The sequence below is a fragment of the Hyperolius riggenbachi genome, chromosome 9 (genome assembly GCF_040937935.1).
Source record: "Hyperolius riggenbachi isolate aHypRig1 chromosome 9, aHypRig1.pri, whole genome shotgun sequence".
Taxonomy (NCBI): Eukaryota; Metazoa; Chordata; class Amphibia; order Anura; family Hyperoliidae; genus Hyperolius; species Hyperolius riggenbachi.
The window spans coordinates 245,396,027-245,413,772 of NC_090654.1; the positions used below are offsets into that span (position 1 = coordinate 245,396,027).

The window sequence follows — 17,746 nt, forward strand, 5'->3', positions numbered from 1 at the left end:
CCATAACACTCCCAGCCTCGGCTGCTGTGCACATCCGTACGGGAGTGCGTAATAACAAGAAGCCCGAGAGCACAGAGTATGCACTGCTTCTTTGTCCTCTGTGCGACTTGCTTCAGTCAGAGCCACAAACAGGTGATGGTGCAGCGCAAAGGAGAGAAGCCCATCCAAACCAGAGAACAGGTAAGTAGAAGCATCCCATACTACACACACTGGCATAGATATAGTGTAATGCTAGGTACACGATGCAATTCTGACAGATTTACTGTCAGATCGATTATTTCTAATGTCTGATCAGATTTCCGATTAACTTTTCAATCGATTTTCCGTTCATTTCTATGAAAAAATCATTCAGAAAATCTATCGGATAGAAGATCGGACATGTTGGAAATAGTCGATCTGACAGTAAATCTGTCAGAAAATTGCATCATGCATACCTAGCATAAGCTCAGGTGTACTTTACACAGTGACAATTTAGGGCAAGTTAAGACAGATCTTAATCAGTCAGCAGGAAGTTTTTACGTAATAGAATGAGAATATTTATTGACTAACCAAAAGAAAACAGTCAGCCTTTGGCTAATGAGCCATCTTCAGACTTTGTTCCTGTATACAAGATGTTAGGAGTAGGACACACAGCTATATATACAGTCAGCAGGAGATGCATACATTGTTTTGTAAATATAAATAAATGTAATACAGTTGTCATTCTGTTTCAAAACATCCTGCTTTCACGCTTTGCAGCTCCTAAAACATGTCAGGAAAGAGTTAAACTGTAGCAAAGAGAATGTTACTGTCATTCCTTAGGAAAGAAAACAAACCATAAATCTAACAGGTCTCAGGTCTTTAACAGGAGTACTCATCGACAACAAGTTAAATAATCGTACTCAATGCCAAGCCGCTGCAGCTAAAGCGAACAAAATTTTGGGATGCATTAAAAGGGAAATAAAAACTCGAGATGCTAGCATAATATTGCCCCTGTTTAACTCTCTAGTAAGGCCACATCTGGAATATGGAATTCAGTTCTGGGCACCACATTACAAAAAAAAGATATTGCAGTTTTAGAGCAGGTGCAGAGACGAGCTACAAAATTGATACGTGGGATGGAAGGTCTCGCTTACCAAGAAAGGTTAGATAAACTGGGTTTATTTAGTCTAGAGAAAAGACGCCTTAGAGGAGATCTAATTAACATGTATAAATACATCAGAGGGCAATATAATAGCTTGGCGGATGAGCTTTTTGTCCCTAGGCCTTCTCAAAGGACTAGAGGACATGAGCTGCGCATGGAGGAAAAACGTTTTAGCCATTTATTTAGGAAAGGGTTCTTTACAGTAAGAGTGATTAAGATGTGGAATGCATTGCCACAGGAAGTCGTTATGGCAAACTCTATACCTGCATTTAAAGGGGGCTTAGATGCTTTCCTTGCGTTGAAAGACATCCATGGCTACAATTACTAGGTTATGCCTAATGATGTTGATCCAGGGATTTTATCTGATTGCCATCTGGAGTCAGGAAGGAATTTTTCCCTTTTGGGGCTAATTGGACCATGCCTTGTGGGGGCCTTTTGCCTTCCTCTGGATCAACAGGGGTATGTGAGGGACGGGCTGGAGTTGTACTTTGTACTGGTTGAACTCGATGGACGTATGTCTTTTTTCAACCAAAATAACTATGTAACTATGTAACAGCTCTGACCAAGTAATAAACATCAGTCAGGGGGAGAGGAGAGCTGATAATTCCTGTCCGTGAATGCGTGCATAAAGAAACTAATCTGAACTCAAAAGTTCTACTACTTGAGCACATATATTTTTCTTCTCACAGCAGCTTGCATGTCCCCACTCATCATACTAAGGACAATATCCTCAGATGACAACAGATGCTGTCATCACACACACTCTGTAGTGAGAGAGATGCAGGGATCTCTGGAATTCAGGCAGAATAGAGGAAAGCAGAAGTGATTTACTTTGACATGTGACCTCTTATCTCTCCAAGTCCTGCGCCCTGCTGAATTTTATCGCCCTAGGCCTTGACCTTTGTGGCCTTTCCAGAAATCCGGCCCTGTGAATCAGTGAGAGGGGCCTTGTAATTATCTCTGATCCATGACTCGTTCATTTCCATGACTATTTCCACATTGTCTGTGGAAAGACTGGTCCCTTGGTCGGTGACCACCCCACCTGCAGCACTAAATACTCGCTCAGAAAGAACACTGGCGGCGGGGCATGCAAGAAGCTCCAGTGCATACTGAGCGAGTTCAGGCCAGGTATCCAGTTAGATCATTACTCTCCATATTGTCTGGAGCACTGGCCGATCCCAAGTAATCATTTACCATACGGGCCAGCCGCTGGCGGTGACTACTTTGCCCGCTGGTGGTGCTGCTGCAACAAGGAGTATTTGGCATTGGCTGATAAAATTCCTTCAACATACTCAGCAGGTTAAAAGATTGGCTAATGGTGCTGCTGGGAGTGGGACCACCAGACCTTTGCCGAGTATGATGAGGCTTGGTAGCTTGGGCCCAGGATACAGGTTCAACAATCGCATCTTCTACCCAACGATGAAGGGCATCCCGGACGTGGCTCATCCTGGCGTTTGCTTGGGATGGGGGTATGAACTGCCGCATTTTCCCCTTGCACCAGGGATCTAAGATTGGTGGCCACACACATGTCGAGCCTTGATTTTAAAGTTTTAATCCGGGGGTCCTTACGGAGGCACTGGAGCATATGCGCAGCCATCGGGAAGAGATGTCTGCCATTAATCACCTCTTCCTGGTTGTCAGAACTGTCATCATGCTCCAGCTCCACATCAGAATCTTCCTCCCACCCCCGGACAATGGGCTCTTCACTGTTCGGTAGGGCTTCCTTCCTCTGTCCGAGCAATTTGTCAAGAGCCTTGTCCAGCATGAAGACAATAGGGAGCACTTCTGATATGCTGCAGTGCTCCTCACTGACCAATTTTGTTGCCTGCTCAAACGGCTCCAAGACTTTGCACACCTGTCCAATCAGCTTCCACTGGTCCCCAGTAATGTAGTCCAGTTGCCCTGTTCTGGAGGAAGATGTCTGAGACAGGTATAGCCTGACCGCCATTCGCTGCTCCCACAACCTCTCCAGCATGTGGAGGGTGGAGTTCCACCGCGTCGGACAATCAGAAATAAGCCTGTGCTGCGGCAGGCTATGGTGGCGATGCAGCAGTTTCAAGGCCGTGGTGGCGGTTGCGGAGCGACGGATGTGGGCTGACACTTTTCGTGCTGAGGCCACAGCGTCTTTCAACTCATCAAAAGTTCGTAAAAAATTCTGGACAAGGTTGAAGACGTGGGCCAAGCAAGGTGAGTGAGTGTAGCCACCTTCAGAAATGGCGGCCAGCATGTTGGCACCATTATCAGACACCACTACACCGGTCTCCAGTTTTCGGGGGGACAGCCACTGCCGAATCTGATCCTGTAAGGCTGCAAGGATTACCGATCCGGTTTGCCTGTTCTCGTCCATGGATTCAAGCTTCAGCACTGCTTGGCATCGATGGTGCTGCAGACAAGTGTAGGAGCGGGACCACTTGCTGGGAGGCTCAGCAATGGCGGACTGGCCTTGGACAGAACAGGTAGCAGAGGGAAGTAGAACAGGCCTCCGCTTCAACCCACGAGGTGGCACTACCAGCTGAGATGCCCCAGATATTGCACCCTCAGCAGCACCATGAAGGGTGACCCAATGGGCAGTAAAAAGTTAGATACTTTCCCTGCCCATGCCTGCTGCTCCGGCCATCCATAGTGAAGTGCACCTTGCCACCGGCAGCGTGATCCATAGACCGGCCGACACACTCCACAATGTGCTGGTGAAGGTCAGTGATAGCATTACTGGCAAAATAATGGCGGCTGGGGATCCGCCATTGTGGAGCAACACTGTTCATCAGTCTGCGGAAGGGGGCACAGTCCACAAACTGGTAGGGCAGCAGCTGTTGGCCCAACAGCCTTGCCAGGAGCGCATTATTTTTGACCACAAACGGATCAGTTGCAGGGAGCATCCGCTTCCTCTGCAACATTTCTGGCACAGAGGCCTGATGCTGGAACACTGGTGATTCAGAGGAAACCAACAAGGGTGATGATGAGGTGCTTGCCGAGGTCTGGAGCCCTCTTCCAGCCTGGCATGCAGAGGGATTTGAAGTAGAATGGGACTCAGCAGGTTGGATAGGGACAGGGCAACTAGAAAAAGAAGAGGAGAGGCCTGTTGCTGCTGCTTTTCCTCAACCCATCTTATTGTAATTGTTTTTGGTCCCATGGTCTCCTCCAATGCCTTATCCCAATCCCTCTGCACATCTCTCTCATTGACATAGGTGTGCTTTAATTCTGGAGGAGCGTACTGGGAAGAAGCAACCTCATCAAGAGAAGCTTGGAAAAACAAAGAGAAATCGAGAGCCCGATATGGTGTAGTATTGTTAAGTTGGTTGTGGTTAAAAGCAAAATATTTAGATATACTCACAAACATGGGTTACCCATAGGCAACCACTTCAAGTGCAGGTGGGGAGTATTAGAACCTGACCCCACTCAGGTTTTTAAGATGTCACTCTCTGTAGATAGGAAATGGGGTAGCACCCCTCCACCGAGGGTGGACTCAAGATTTCAGCAAGGCTTGGTGTACAGAGGCGCCAGAGTAGAATAAAAACGTTTAAAAACCGTCTAAAAGAGGGGGATGTTCAGGTGGACTTACCTTCCTTCAAAAATATAAAACTCAATTGAGTCACAATATATCAATACAAAAATGTTTTATTGAACTCCACTTAGTGCAATGCGTTTCGTAGGTGTGGTCCTGCTTCATCAGGCAAACAGGAGTATAAGGAAAGGTGGGGGGGAAAGGCTGCGCATCCCTAAACACATGCTGCAATTGAATGGTTAATCGCACAGGCATACACCGCCTCTGCCAGACTGAAAAATGCATGCCCTGCATCCAAGACAAGTGCTAACATTTATTAAACTAGGAGGTACTTTAGCTTCCAATATGGTTTGCATGCAAAGTATATTATACTAGACACTTGCGCCACGGTGAGGCAGACCTCCGGGCAAGTGACCTAACCTAAAGTTAAAACCTCGGGAGCAGCTAAGCAGAAAAAATGTGTAACTTACATTTGGTAGAACAGCGAGGAGAACGCCAGCGCATACCACTAAGGCTGCATCTGAAATGACCACCAGCTCAGTGTGTAGCACCTATATAGACTTTCTACACGCTTCGCATTCAATTCAGATGCAAATCATATTAGGTTAGGTCACTTGCCCGGAGGTCTGCCTCACCGTGGCGCAAGTGTCTAGTATAATATACTTTGCATGCAAACCATATTGGAAGCTAAAGTACCTCCTAGTTTAATAAATGTTAGCACTTGTCTTGGATGCAGGGCATGCATTTTTCAGTCTGGCAGAGGCGGTGTATGCCTGTGCGATTAACCATTCAATTGCAGCATGTGTTTAGGGATGCGCAGCCTTTCCCCCCCACCTTTCCTTAACTTTGTAACTATGTATCTGTCAGGTTGGCTGCTCCAAGCCCCTCCTCCTGAGTTTCCTGTTTGCATGATAAGTAGTAGCAGATTTGCATATGATTTGCATCTGAATTGAATGTGAAGTGTGTAGAAAGTCTATATAGGTGCTACACACTGAGCTGGTGGTCATTTCAGATGCAGCCTTAGTGGTATGCCCTGGCGTTCTCCTCGCTGTTCTACCAAACAGGAGTAGTATAACTATAAAACAAACAGAATTAGCTTAAAATAAAGGTGCAGTTTAAAAACATGAGAAGACATGATAAAATTGTAACATTTTTGGTCGCAGTGTAGTAAAAACTCGCTCTGTCTAAAAATTGCATCTAATTGATCATAAAATATGCAAAAGAATCCAAAGTGTACACAAAAGTTAATAAACATCCATAGTTGTCAATTGATATGCTAAAGTTCTTCAGCTTCTAGATAAAAGGATAGTCAGTTTAGTAAGTATAACATATATTAATATTTTATGGCCCTAGAGCTTACTTGCAAGAAGAATTACTAACAGTCTAAACTGATATAATAAAATTCAGCACCTCAGCAAGAGTGACTTACCTCAATGGGTCTAGATGCAGAAGTGAGCGCCTCTGTGTAGATGTGCGAGGGGGCTCTGCTTATATAGGGAGTGTGGTTGCACTAAATGATCCTAATGCACCAATCAAAATCTGCCATGTCAGCAAGGCGTGCCAATTTGGGTGCACCTGGAAGTGGTCATGAGGCAGGAACGCATACATGGACATCAAGGCAGCATGGTGGTATAGTGGTTAGCACTCTCGCCTTGCAAGTGCTGGGTCCCTGGTTTGAATCCCAGCCAAGTCAACATCTGCAAGGTTTTCTGGTTGTATTATATTAAGTCTCATTAATTATAGTAGTAGATGAACTCTGCGAATGGGCAGTATCTATGTAAGGACTAGTCACTGGTATTCGTTGTTAAAAAATAATCATTACAAAAATCATTAAATAATAATAAAAAACATTTTTTATTGCTGCCTTGATGTCCATGTACGCGTTCCTGCTTCATGACCACTTCCAGGTGCACCCAAATTGGCACGCCTTGCTGACATGGCAGATTTTGATTGGTGCATTAGGATCAATTGGTGCAACCACACTCCCTATATAAGCAGAGCCCCCTCGCACATCTACACAGAGGCGCTCACTTCTGCATCTAGACCCATTGAGGTAAGTCACTCTTGCTGAGGTGCTGAATTTTATTATATCAGTTTAGACTGTTAGTAATTCTTCTTGCAAGTAAGCTCTAGGGCCATAAAATATTAATATGTTATACTTACTAAACTGACTATCCTTTTATCTAGAAGCTGATGAACTTTAGCATATCAATTGACAACTATGGATGTTTATTAACTTTTGTGTACACTTTGGATTCTTTTGCATATTTTATGATCAATTAGATGCAATTTTTAGACAGAGCGAGTTTTTACTACACTGCGACCAACAATGTTACAATTTTATCATGTCTTCTCGTGTTTTTAAACTGCGCCTTTATTTTAAGCTAATTCTATGGGTCATTATGTTTGTATATATTTCTGTTTGTTTTATAGTTATACTCCTGTTTGCCTGATGAAGCAGAACCACACCTGCGAAACGCGTTGCACTAAGTGAAGTTCAATAAAACATTTTTGTATTGATATATTGTGACTCAATTGAGTTTTATATTTTTGAGGAAGGTAAGTCCACCTGAACATCCCCCTCTTTTAGACGGTTTTTAAACGTTTTTATTCTACTCTGGCGCCTCTGTACACCAAGCCTTGCTGAAATCATCAAGAGAAGCAGCTGCGGTCGGGTTCTGGTCATGAGGAACCTGGCCACTACTGGTGCTGCTGCCACTAGCTTCAAGTTCCTCACACTGGGTAGAGGGTTCCTGATCGTAATAATCAACAACTCTGTTCGCCTGCTCCTCTGTCAAAATTTTCCTGCTTGCGAACACAGGGAAGACATCTCTGATCAGGGCGGAACGCTTCCTGCTGCTGCTGCCACCCTCAACCTGATCACATACTTGACGTGATCCACCTACACCACCATCACTCCATTTTCGTTTAGGAGTGGCAGGAAATTGCTGCTGCTCTCGCTCCATTGTTTTTGGTCTAAAAACTTTATTGGAGAAGGGGTATGAGTGACAGAACCAAAGTAAAATAAATCCATACCATATTTTTCGGACCATAAGATGCACTTTTTCTCCCCCAAAAGTGTGTGTGTGTGTGTGTGTGTGTGTGTGTGTGTGTGTGTGGGGGTTCAGTGTGTCTTATGGTCCGAATTTGCAATATATGCTCCCCCTTGCAGTGTCCCCAAGTGCAGAGCACAGCGAAAGCTTCACCTCTCCAATCTCCATCCAGCGGGAGTTCTCAGGCTGGTGCAGGTTGAGTGTCCACAGGTTTTAGACCTTAAGAGTGCCCTGCGGATGTGCCCAGGAGAAGTTTGTCCGTATGCCCAGGAGAAGTACGGTATATGCCCATATGCCAGGAGGCGGATGCCCAGCGGATAATCCGAGGTGTGCGCGTTTCCGGCAACCTGGAGAGAGGCAATGTCCCAGTGAGTAGGCAGGAGGCTTAGAATAGCATTATGTCCCCTGCCGGTGCAGTGTAGCACGATCAGACACTGCACCGGCATGCTATGATCGCTGTAATTTTCCGGTCCTCCTGGCCTGCGTGGCCACACCGCCAGCAACACCCCCCTCCTGGATTGGCTGCTCACCTAAAGTGTTTGCTCATTGGCTGAGACGGGACTTCTAATCCTGCCGGCGGAGGTATCACGGCCAACAGAAATCCGTTGACCAACTTGTAGAGAGTGCTCAGTGGATGTTCGGAGGAGTATGCCCATGAGGAGTATACCCATATGCCAGGAATATGCCCAAGAGGAGTATGTCCATGTGCCCAGAAGGATGCCCATATGCCTGAAGTATGTCCATATACCCAGGAGTAGTATGGCATGCCCATGTGCCCAGGAGGAGTTTGCCCATATACCCAGGAGAAGTACGGTATGCCCTTATGACCAGGAGGAGTCTGGTATGCCCATGTGCCCAGGTGTATGCCCATATGCCAGGAGGCGGATGATCCGAGGTGCGCGAGTTTCCAGCAACCTGGAGAGAGGCAATGTCCCAGAGTGAGTAGGCAGGAGGCTTAGAATAGCATTATGTCCCCTGCTGGTGCAGTGTAGCACGATCAGACACCGGCACGCTATGAACGCTGTCATTTCCCGGTCCTCCTGGCCTGCGTGGCCGCGCCACCAGCAACACCCTGGATTGGGCACTCTCTACAAGTTGGTCATGACTCAGCCTGCAGTTTCACCGATCCATGGCACCGAGAAGCAGATGGCGGACTGCTGCTGGGCGCTGGCTGGGGAGGCGATAAAGGTCTGCATTTGTAGTGTTTAGTGTATGCATCAATTAGTGTATGCAGGGATTAGTGTAGACAATGGGAGCAGCAGGGGATAGTGTAGTTTAAATAGAAACAGCAAAGGGGAGAAGCTCCATAAGACCCCTGTAAATGGACGTACCAGGTTAAGGGCCGGTTCACACGGGCGGCAGGCGGCGTTGGGGTGGCCAGGAAGTCGCGTCGTCCTGTGACGTCCCGTTCGGTGGCGGCGATACAGAGATCGTCGCGATCGGCGTTTCTCGTCCCCGCAGGGGGACATGAAGCCGCGCCGGCTAGCCGTCCCTGGACGTTGCATGCGGCTTCTAGGGACGGCCGAAACGATGCGTTAAATCGGGATCAGAACGCCGCGTTTTTGCAATCGACGGTAACCGCGCAATGCTAAACGCTCCTATTCACTTGAATGGGAGAGTTTAGCCGATGGGCCCCGAACGCTTGACGGTAGACGCCGCCAAGCGTCCGTGTGAACCGGGCCTTAGTATCTTTTTTCCCCTGATTTTTGTCCTCTAAAACTAGGTGCGTCTTATGGTCCAGAGCGTCTTATGGTCCGAAAAATACGGTAACTTGAACTAAAAACCAGATAAGAAGATAAGGGGGTGAAATAAAGAAAAAAAAAAAAACAACAAAAATGAACTTAGAAAAAAATAAAATAAAAAAATCTTGCACTACACTCAACTAATCAATCACCTAATTCTCTCACTATGTCAAACACTAATCCTGCGGCCTGGCTGGCTCTCTCTAACCCTCTCCACACAGCAACTACTAGTACACTACACTACAATCTATCACTAACAATCTACTGTCACTCTCTCACAAATACACCCAGCTACTACTACTACTAATAGCTCACACTCAGTCTAATTCTCTCTCACAGTCTTTAAAAAGACTTTTTTTATATACAGTCTTTAAAAAGACTATGGTTTTATGTTGAAACAACTAATATGGGTCTGGCTCTCCTCTCTCCAAAACACCGGACTGAAACCCACAAGCTTCGTGACTGTCAGACCTCTCTTATATACAAAATGGGTGGGATAGCTGATGATAGGTAGCTAGGAGCTGGTTGCTAACGTAGGATTGGTTGGTTTTTGTTAAGACTCTAATTGGTGCAGAAATTCCGTTTTTAATGCAGAAATCAGCATGTTTTAAGCTTCTGTGATGGGTCTATCCCTTCCGATCCTTCTGATTGGCTTAAAAATTCTGCTTAACAGTAAATGCATCTTTTACGCGCTTCTGATTGAATTCAGACGGAATTCCACATAGAAATTCCGCTAATTTCCGATTACCACTATAGATGTTGTCAATTTCCGACCGGAATCGCAGAAATCTCCATTCCGCAGAATCTGACGAGCAACCCTACCCCTCCTTTGATACTGTTTAACCCAGTGAGAGAGCCACTTTAGGAGGTCCACAGAAAATGTGGTTATTGAGATGCAGATAATGCAGATACTTTAACCACTTCACCCCAAAGTGGTTTTTACCCTAACGGACAAGAGCAATTTTCAGCTTTCCGTGCTCATCCCTTTCATTTGCCAATAGCTTAATCACTACTAATCACAATGAAATGATCTATATCTTGTCTTTTTCACCACCAATTGGGCTTTTTTTGGGGTTGATATTTGTTTTCAGTAATTACTTTATTTTTTATGCATTTTAAAGGGGAAAACAAGGAAAAAATGAAAAAATACACTATTTCATCCCCTATAGTTTTAATATAAACACTGCTACTGTGCATAAAAGCCACATATTTTATCTGCCTATTTTTTCTGGTTATTACAAGATTTTAATTATGTCCCCAGTACAAAGTATGGTGACAATATAGTATTTAGAAATAAGGGTGTATTTTTTATTTGGTGGTTTTTTGTTTGTTTGTTGTTTCTTTTTTCACTATTTTCACATGCGCAGGAGCACGCACATGCACGCGCCCAGCGGCAGCAGCACTGTCTGACTTATAAAAATGTCCTGGGGCCATTAAAGGGGAACTTCAGTCTAAATATAATTTTTACCCACCCGGTTTTAAAAGAACAGGCAAATGTTTGATTCATGGAGGCTGCCATCTTTGTCATGGGGGCAGCCATCTTTTTGGTTGAAAGGAGGTGACAGGGAGCAGGAGACACAGATCCAACTGTCCTGATAACCCCTCCCAGCTGCATGCGCTAGGCTTCAAATGTCAAATTCAAAATGTAAAAAAAAAAAAAAAAAAAATTGCAACAAAACAGCAGAACAAGAACATCAGAAATCCCATCATGCTTTGCACAGCATCAGGGGAAAAATGCCCAGGCAGTTTTCTTCTGTGCAGCTAAAAATGAGGCTTGTATAAGAGAAACAGTTCTGATGCTGTGAAACTGTTAAAGAAACACCAAGCCTTTCCAGTGCTGCTGAGTAGATTTTTAGTATGGACGTTCACTTTAAGAGGCTCTAGCAGGACGTTTTTATAAGTCAGCCTGTCATTAGAGATGGCCCGAATGGTTCGCCGGCGAACTTACAGGGTTTGCGATCGCGGAGACCCGTAAACTTTTCCAGAAGTTCAATTCGCCCCCATAGTACATCATTAGGGTCAACTTTGACCCTCTACATCACAGTCAGCTGGCACATTATAGCCAATCAGGCTACACTCCATCCTGGAGGCCCTCCACCCCCCCTTATAAAATGCAGGCAGCATCAGGCATTGGACTCACTCGTGAGCCTGCAATAATTAGAGAAGGGAGAGCTGCTGCAGACTCTCATAGAAAAAGCTTAGTTAGTTAGGCTCTTGTAGGCTTGTTAGCTTGCTCCTTGCTGATTCATATTGCTAAAAAAAAAAGCACCCCTCAACAGCTCTTTTGAGAGCTAATCTTGTTCTTGTGATCAGTTTTTTTTTTTGTGTGTGTGGCCCACTTGCATTATACTTATACACAGCCCTGTCAGTCAGTCGTAGCTGGCCTTTGGCCCCTTAATTCCTACTGTGCCACTGCCAGGCCCAGCACATTCAGTGACTACCTGTGTGCGTGACAGGCAGCTGCACATTTGTAATCCCGATCACTGCACCTGTTCACGGTTTAGTCCACCTACCTACCTACCTACGTGAGCGCACGCATTAATACCACCAGTCACTGTACCTGTTCACGGTACGGGTGTGTGACAGGTGCACATTTGTAATACCCAGCAGCACTGCATATACCTACCTGTTCAGTGCACCCATCCACCTACATGAGCGCACGCAGTGTGCTATTTAATACCACCAGTCACTGTACCTGTTCACGGTACGTGTGTGTGACAGGCGCAAATTTGTAATACCCATCACTGCATATACCTACCTGTTCAGTGCACCCACCTACATGAGCGCATGCAGTGTGCCATTTAATACCACCAGTCACTGCATACCTGTTCACTGCACCTGTGTGACCATACATTGTATTAGCCAAGTCAGTGCATACCTTTCACTTCATTCCCCCAATATGGACAAAACAAGAGGCAGAGCCAGAGGCAAGCCACCTGGCAGGTCTGTTCGAGGTCGCGCTGTCGTGATTTCATGCGGCCCTCGGCCAAAGTACAGTGTTCAGAAGAAGGCACGTGCCATCAACCCCCAATATTGTCAGGATGCAGTTGACTATTTAACGCAGAACACCTCATCTTCCTCAGCTTCCGCACGGAAGTGTGACATATCTTCCTCCTCCTGCTCCGATTCTGGCACCCTATTTAACACTCCATCGGCAGCCATCACCAAAGTGCCATCAGCCCAGGGCTTAGCGGTGTGGACATTTTTTCTGTGTGTCTGCCTCAGATGAGAGCAATGCCATCTGTACTCTATGCCACCTAAAACTGAGCTGTGGAAAGACCAAGACCCACATAGGGACAACTACCTTACGAAGGCACATGATTACAAAGCACAAACTGCAATGGAATGACCACCTGAGGAAAAGCAGCACACAAAAGCAAAGCCACACACCGCAGTTCCAGGCCGCAATTATTTCTCAAAAATTCGATACCTAAACTGTAAGGGAAGTGGTGTCCATCTGACCATGGATGCCTGGCCTGCAAAGCACGCTCAGGCCTGCCTGAAGACTAAATCGGTCCCCACATACAGTATCTCTGCCTGCACGCCGTGTGACTGGCTGCCCCAAGACTAAGTCGGTCCCCACACAGCATCTCTGCCTGCAGGCCGCTTGACTGCCTTCTCCACCACCACCAACAGGGTCCAGGACTCCAAGCGGACTCCTGAATTTTTAAGGCCGCTATAATAATTTTTCTGGTGCGTGTACATTCCTGCCTAATTTTTCTGGCTGCACTGCAGCTGCAACAACAAAACACAAGGCATGGACATGTGCCAATTCCCCTTCGTGATCGTTACTTTGCCGCAGTGAGGGGGCTTGCGTATCACAATGAAGCAATGACCGACGGCTATATGAATGTCGGGGGGGAGGGGGGGGGGGCGGCACACCCGAGATAATAAGGTCGTTGCTTCATTGTGGACAGACCAAATTCAATCAGCTGGACAGTCGCTGTTGTTCTATCATTGAGCTACCACAGCCCGGCGACATTTATGGGCTTGAAAACCGCCACGGCCTGCACTCTCGCCATGGTGCGCACCAGTCCAGCACTACACAAATAGCCGTTTGCGGTGCGTTACACAGTGAGTTTGGTGTGTCAGTGTGAAGCAGTACTCTAATTAAAAATATTAAATAGCTCAAATGTGGGAAGAGTTGGTGCACATGGGGAGAAAAATATTACTATAAACTTATCCATGAATTCATAATCACAATTTTCATGCAACCTGCCAACGAAATATATATACTAGCAGAAAAAAGAGAGTTGGCTCTTGGGTGCATGAAAAGATTAAAAAGACTTTAATTTAATTAGAAAAACATCTGTAGAAAATACAAAACATCATAATAACATAATAGAAATATATAAGAACAGGTAGCTCAAATAACCACGACAATTGCTTTCAGGAACTTAATGAGGCTGCAGTCCTCAAAAAAACAATCAAAAGGGGCCCAGAAAAAGCACCAGAAGATTATCTGCAACAGCATAGATTCTAATGGCCAGCAACAGCAGTTAGTAGGGCGAAGCAAGCGTGCATGCAGTCCCAATGTCCCTCAATCGCAGGGGTAAATATCACTTCGTTGTATCAGCAGTTAGTAGGGCAAAGCTAGCATGCATGCAGTCCTAGTGTCCCTCAATCGCAGGGGTAAATATCACTTCGTTGTATCAGCAGTTAGTAGGGCAAAGCTAGCATGCATGCAGTCCTAGTGTCCCTCAATCGCAGGGGTAAATATCACTTCGTTGTATCAGCAGTTAGTAGGGCGAAGCAAGCGTGCATGCAGTCCCAATGTCCCTCAATCGCAGGGGTAAATATCACTTCGTTGTATCAGCAGTTATTAGGGCAAAGCAAGCATGCATGCAGTCCTAGTGTCCCTCAATCGCAGGGGTAGATATCACTTCGTTGTATCAGCAGTTAGTAGGGCAAAGCTAGCATGCATGCAGTCCCAATGTCCCACAATCGCAGGGATAAATGCTGAAAGGTGCTTGACATGAGGCAAATAGCCAGATGAGACAACAGCAAATAGGATATAATGTTGGTTAAGCATCAGTGTCATTCAAGCAGCACGTGTCACGTATCACTTCATTGTGTCAGCAGTTAGTGCGGAAAGTATACTTGCCGCTGTCTGCCTTTGAAAAAGCCGCGAGAGGCGGCGAAACATGTCAGGCCTTTGACAGCACTTGGCTCTCCCCGACATTGCTCCAGGACCTATTGCAACTATCAGCAACAGGATGGTAACTATGGATTGGGCACTCGCTTGCATCTGAGCCGCTCAGCAGTGATCTATCTGTGTGCATTGGCTGCACGCTGCTTATACCTGCCTTTTGCTTTATATCAAGTGCTATCATCATGTGTCCCTGCGATTGAGGGACATTGTGGAGTGCATGCTGGCTTGCCTTTCCGCACTAACTGCTGACACAATGAAGTGATACGTGACACGTGCTGCTTGAATGACACTGATGCTTAACCAACATTATATCCTATTTGCTGTTGTCTCATCTGGCTATTTGCCTCATGTCAAGCACCTTTCAGCATTTATCCCTGCGATTGTGGGACATTGGGACTGCATGCATGCTAGCTTTGCCCTACTAACTGCTGATACAACGAAGTGATATTTACCCCTGCGATTGAGGGACATTGGGACTGCATGCACGCTTGCTTCGCCCTACTAACTGCTGTTGCTGGCCATTAGAATCCATGCTGTTGCAGATAATCTTCTGGTGCTTTTTCTGGGCCCCTTTTGATTGTTTTTTCGAGGACTGCAGCCTCATTAAGTTCCTGAAAGCAATTGTCGTGGTTATTTGAGCTACCTGTTCTTATATATTTCTATTATGTTATTATGATGTTTTGTATTTTCTACAGATGTTTTTCTAATTAAATTAAAGTCTTTTTAATCTTTTCATGCACCCAAGAGCCAACTCTCTTTTTTCTGCTAGTATACAGTACTCTAATTACACTCCCTGATTGATGTATACACATGCAAGATATTTTAAAGCACTTTAGGCCTCCAATTTAGCATGCAATGTGATTTCTGCCCTTAAAGGGAGTGTACAAGCAAAATTAAAAAAGGAGTTTCACTTACCTGGGGCTTCTACCAGCCCCATGCAGCCATCCTGTGCCCTCGTAGTCACTCACTGCTGCTCCAGTCCCCCGCTGGCAGCTTGCCGACCTCGGAGGTCGGCGGGACGCATTGCGTACATTTTTACGTATTCCCGCTAGTGCAGGAACATTAACACATACATTTTTACGCGTTACTGGTTTAATGCGTACATTTTTATGCATTGAACCAGTAATGCGTAAAAATGTATGTGTTAATGTTCCTGCACAAGCGGGAATGCGTAAAAATGTACGCAATGCGTCCCGCCGACCTCCGAGGTCGGCAAGCTGCCAACGGGGGACTGGAGCAGCAGTGAGTGACTACGAGGGCACAGGATGGCTGCATGGGGCTGGTAGAAGCCCCAGGTAAGTGAAACTCATTTTTTAATTTTGCTTGGACATTCCCTTTAAAACACTGCTTTGCATCAAATCCAGATTTTTACCCGGGACTTTTGGCATCTATCCCACTCATCCATGCAAAAACTCAGATGTTAGACCCCTTGAAACATCTTTTCCATCACTTTTGTGGCCAGCATAAATGTTTCTAGTTTTCAAAGTTTGCCTCCCCATTGAAGTCTATTGCGGTTCGCAAAAGTTCGCAAGTTTGCAAACGTTTTCGGAGGTTCGTGTACCTAAATTCGGAGATTCGGGCCATCTCTACTTGTCATTAAGTGGCTAATATTGGAATTTAGTAAAATCATTGAGAAACTAAGTAACTAAAACAGAACTTTTCCCCAATATAGAAGAATAGGGGATAGATGGAGAGCTCCTCTGAGCTAATGATAGGACTAAATACTCTGTAAAGGGCTGTGGAAGATGCGGCTGTGGCTAGTGGCTGGATAGTGTACTGGTTATAGGGCTCTGCTTCTGAGACAGGAGACCTGGGTTAAAACCTTGGCTCTTCCTGTTCCATAAGCCAGCACTTATTTAGTGAGGAAACCATGTTATTAATCATTTATAAAACTCACCGGTCAACAGTAAGATCAGGAGCAAAGTTAAGCTTGCCAGGCTGTTCAATCGACCTCCACATGAGTCCCATCATAAGAACTTCCAGCCAGCAGCTTTCCAATAAGCGAACTTGATCATATAGGCTCAGTTCCACAAAGCCTGTGAATAGTAGAGCATATTATGTGAAAATCTCACTGATAGAGTCTTAATAAAGTTATGTCAATGTGCAAGAATTATTTGCTAAATGAGTATTGGTGCTTGATCAATTGAGTGAATGTGCCACCACTATACCCAGTATAGGTGAGGGTAGCGCAATCAGCACTCCTAGTTGCATGAAAAAGTTTATTCTGTCCAAAATTGGCAATGTATTCAGGATTTCACAACACCCCTTAACAAACCGGTTATTCATCATCCAAATCAATTGTACAGACTACTAAGGAGGGACATGATAGACTGCAGGTGGCTGGAAGAAGCCCTAGGTAAGTAGATCTGATCTTTCAACCCACTTCAGTACTGCTTTCAATTTTAATATAAAAAAGAGCCTCCCCTTCCCCCCCAGGATTCCTTTATTGTTATTATGGTTACCTGTATTGTGTGGTCTGTCACCCACTATTATCAGGGCGGGTGCTAGCTACAGTGGAGCCTTGAGGAAAAAGTAACAGGGGGGGGGGGGGGGCCTGACACCCCCCAACAAATCACCCCCAAGGTCCCTGAGCCAGCTGCCAAGCCCAATCCAAGCCCACCTTCCACCCCCCTACAATATCATTAGGTGTCCAACATATGTTCCTTAAAGTGAACCTCCGGACTAAAAATCTACTCAGCTGAACTGAAAAGGGTTGGTGTTTCTTTAACAGTTTCACAGCATCAGAACTTTGTTTTTCTTACCAAAGCATCATTTTAACTGCATTTTTAGCTAAGCTCCACCCATCAAAGAAAACTGCCGTGCGTTTTTTTCCCTGATGCTGTGCAAAGCATGATGGGATTTCCTATGCTGTTATTCACGTTGCCTAGCAACTGGGAGGGGTGATCAGCACACAGGACAGTTGGTACTGTGTTTCATGCTCCTTGTCACCTCCTTTCAACCAAAAAGATGGCTGCCCTTATGAAATCACAAATCTTTGCCTGTTCTTTTAAAACAGGGTGGGTAAGATTATATTACCTATCTATTTTAATTAACATAACTAATGTAACTTAATGACAGTATGTTTGTTTAGGCTGGAGTTCCTCTTTAAGAAAAGCATTTTTGGGGTTCCCATTATTCACCTCCCTTTTTTTTCCAATACAGAGAAAACGCACA

At 45.4% G+C, this 17,746-nt stretch overlaps 1 protein-coding gene across 6 annotated transcripts in view; it reads right to left on the reverse strand.

Annotated features, from left to right (window-relative positions):
* ESR2 (estrogen receptor 2) overlaps positions 1-17,746 on the reverse strand; it is a 153,307-nt gene that overhangs the window by 26,870 nt on the left and 108,691 nt on the right. For all 6 annotated transcript variants that reach the window (XM_068252056.1, XM_068252055.1, XM_068252059.1 and 3 more), the window contains one exon: positions 16,470-16,608. In XM_068252056.1, coding sequence (XP_068108157.1) covers positions 16,470-16,608 — 139 coding nt within the window. The remainder of the gene's footprint in view (positions 1-16,469; positions 16,609-17,746) is intronic.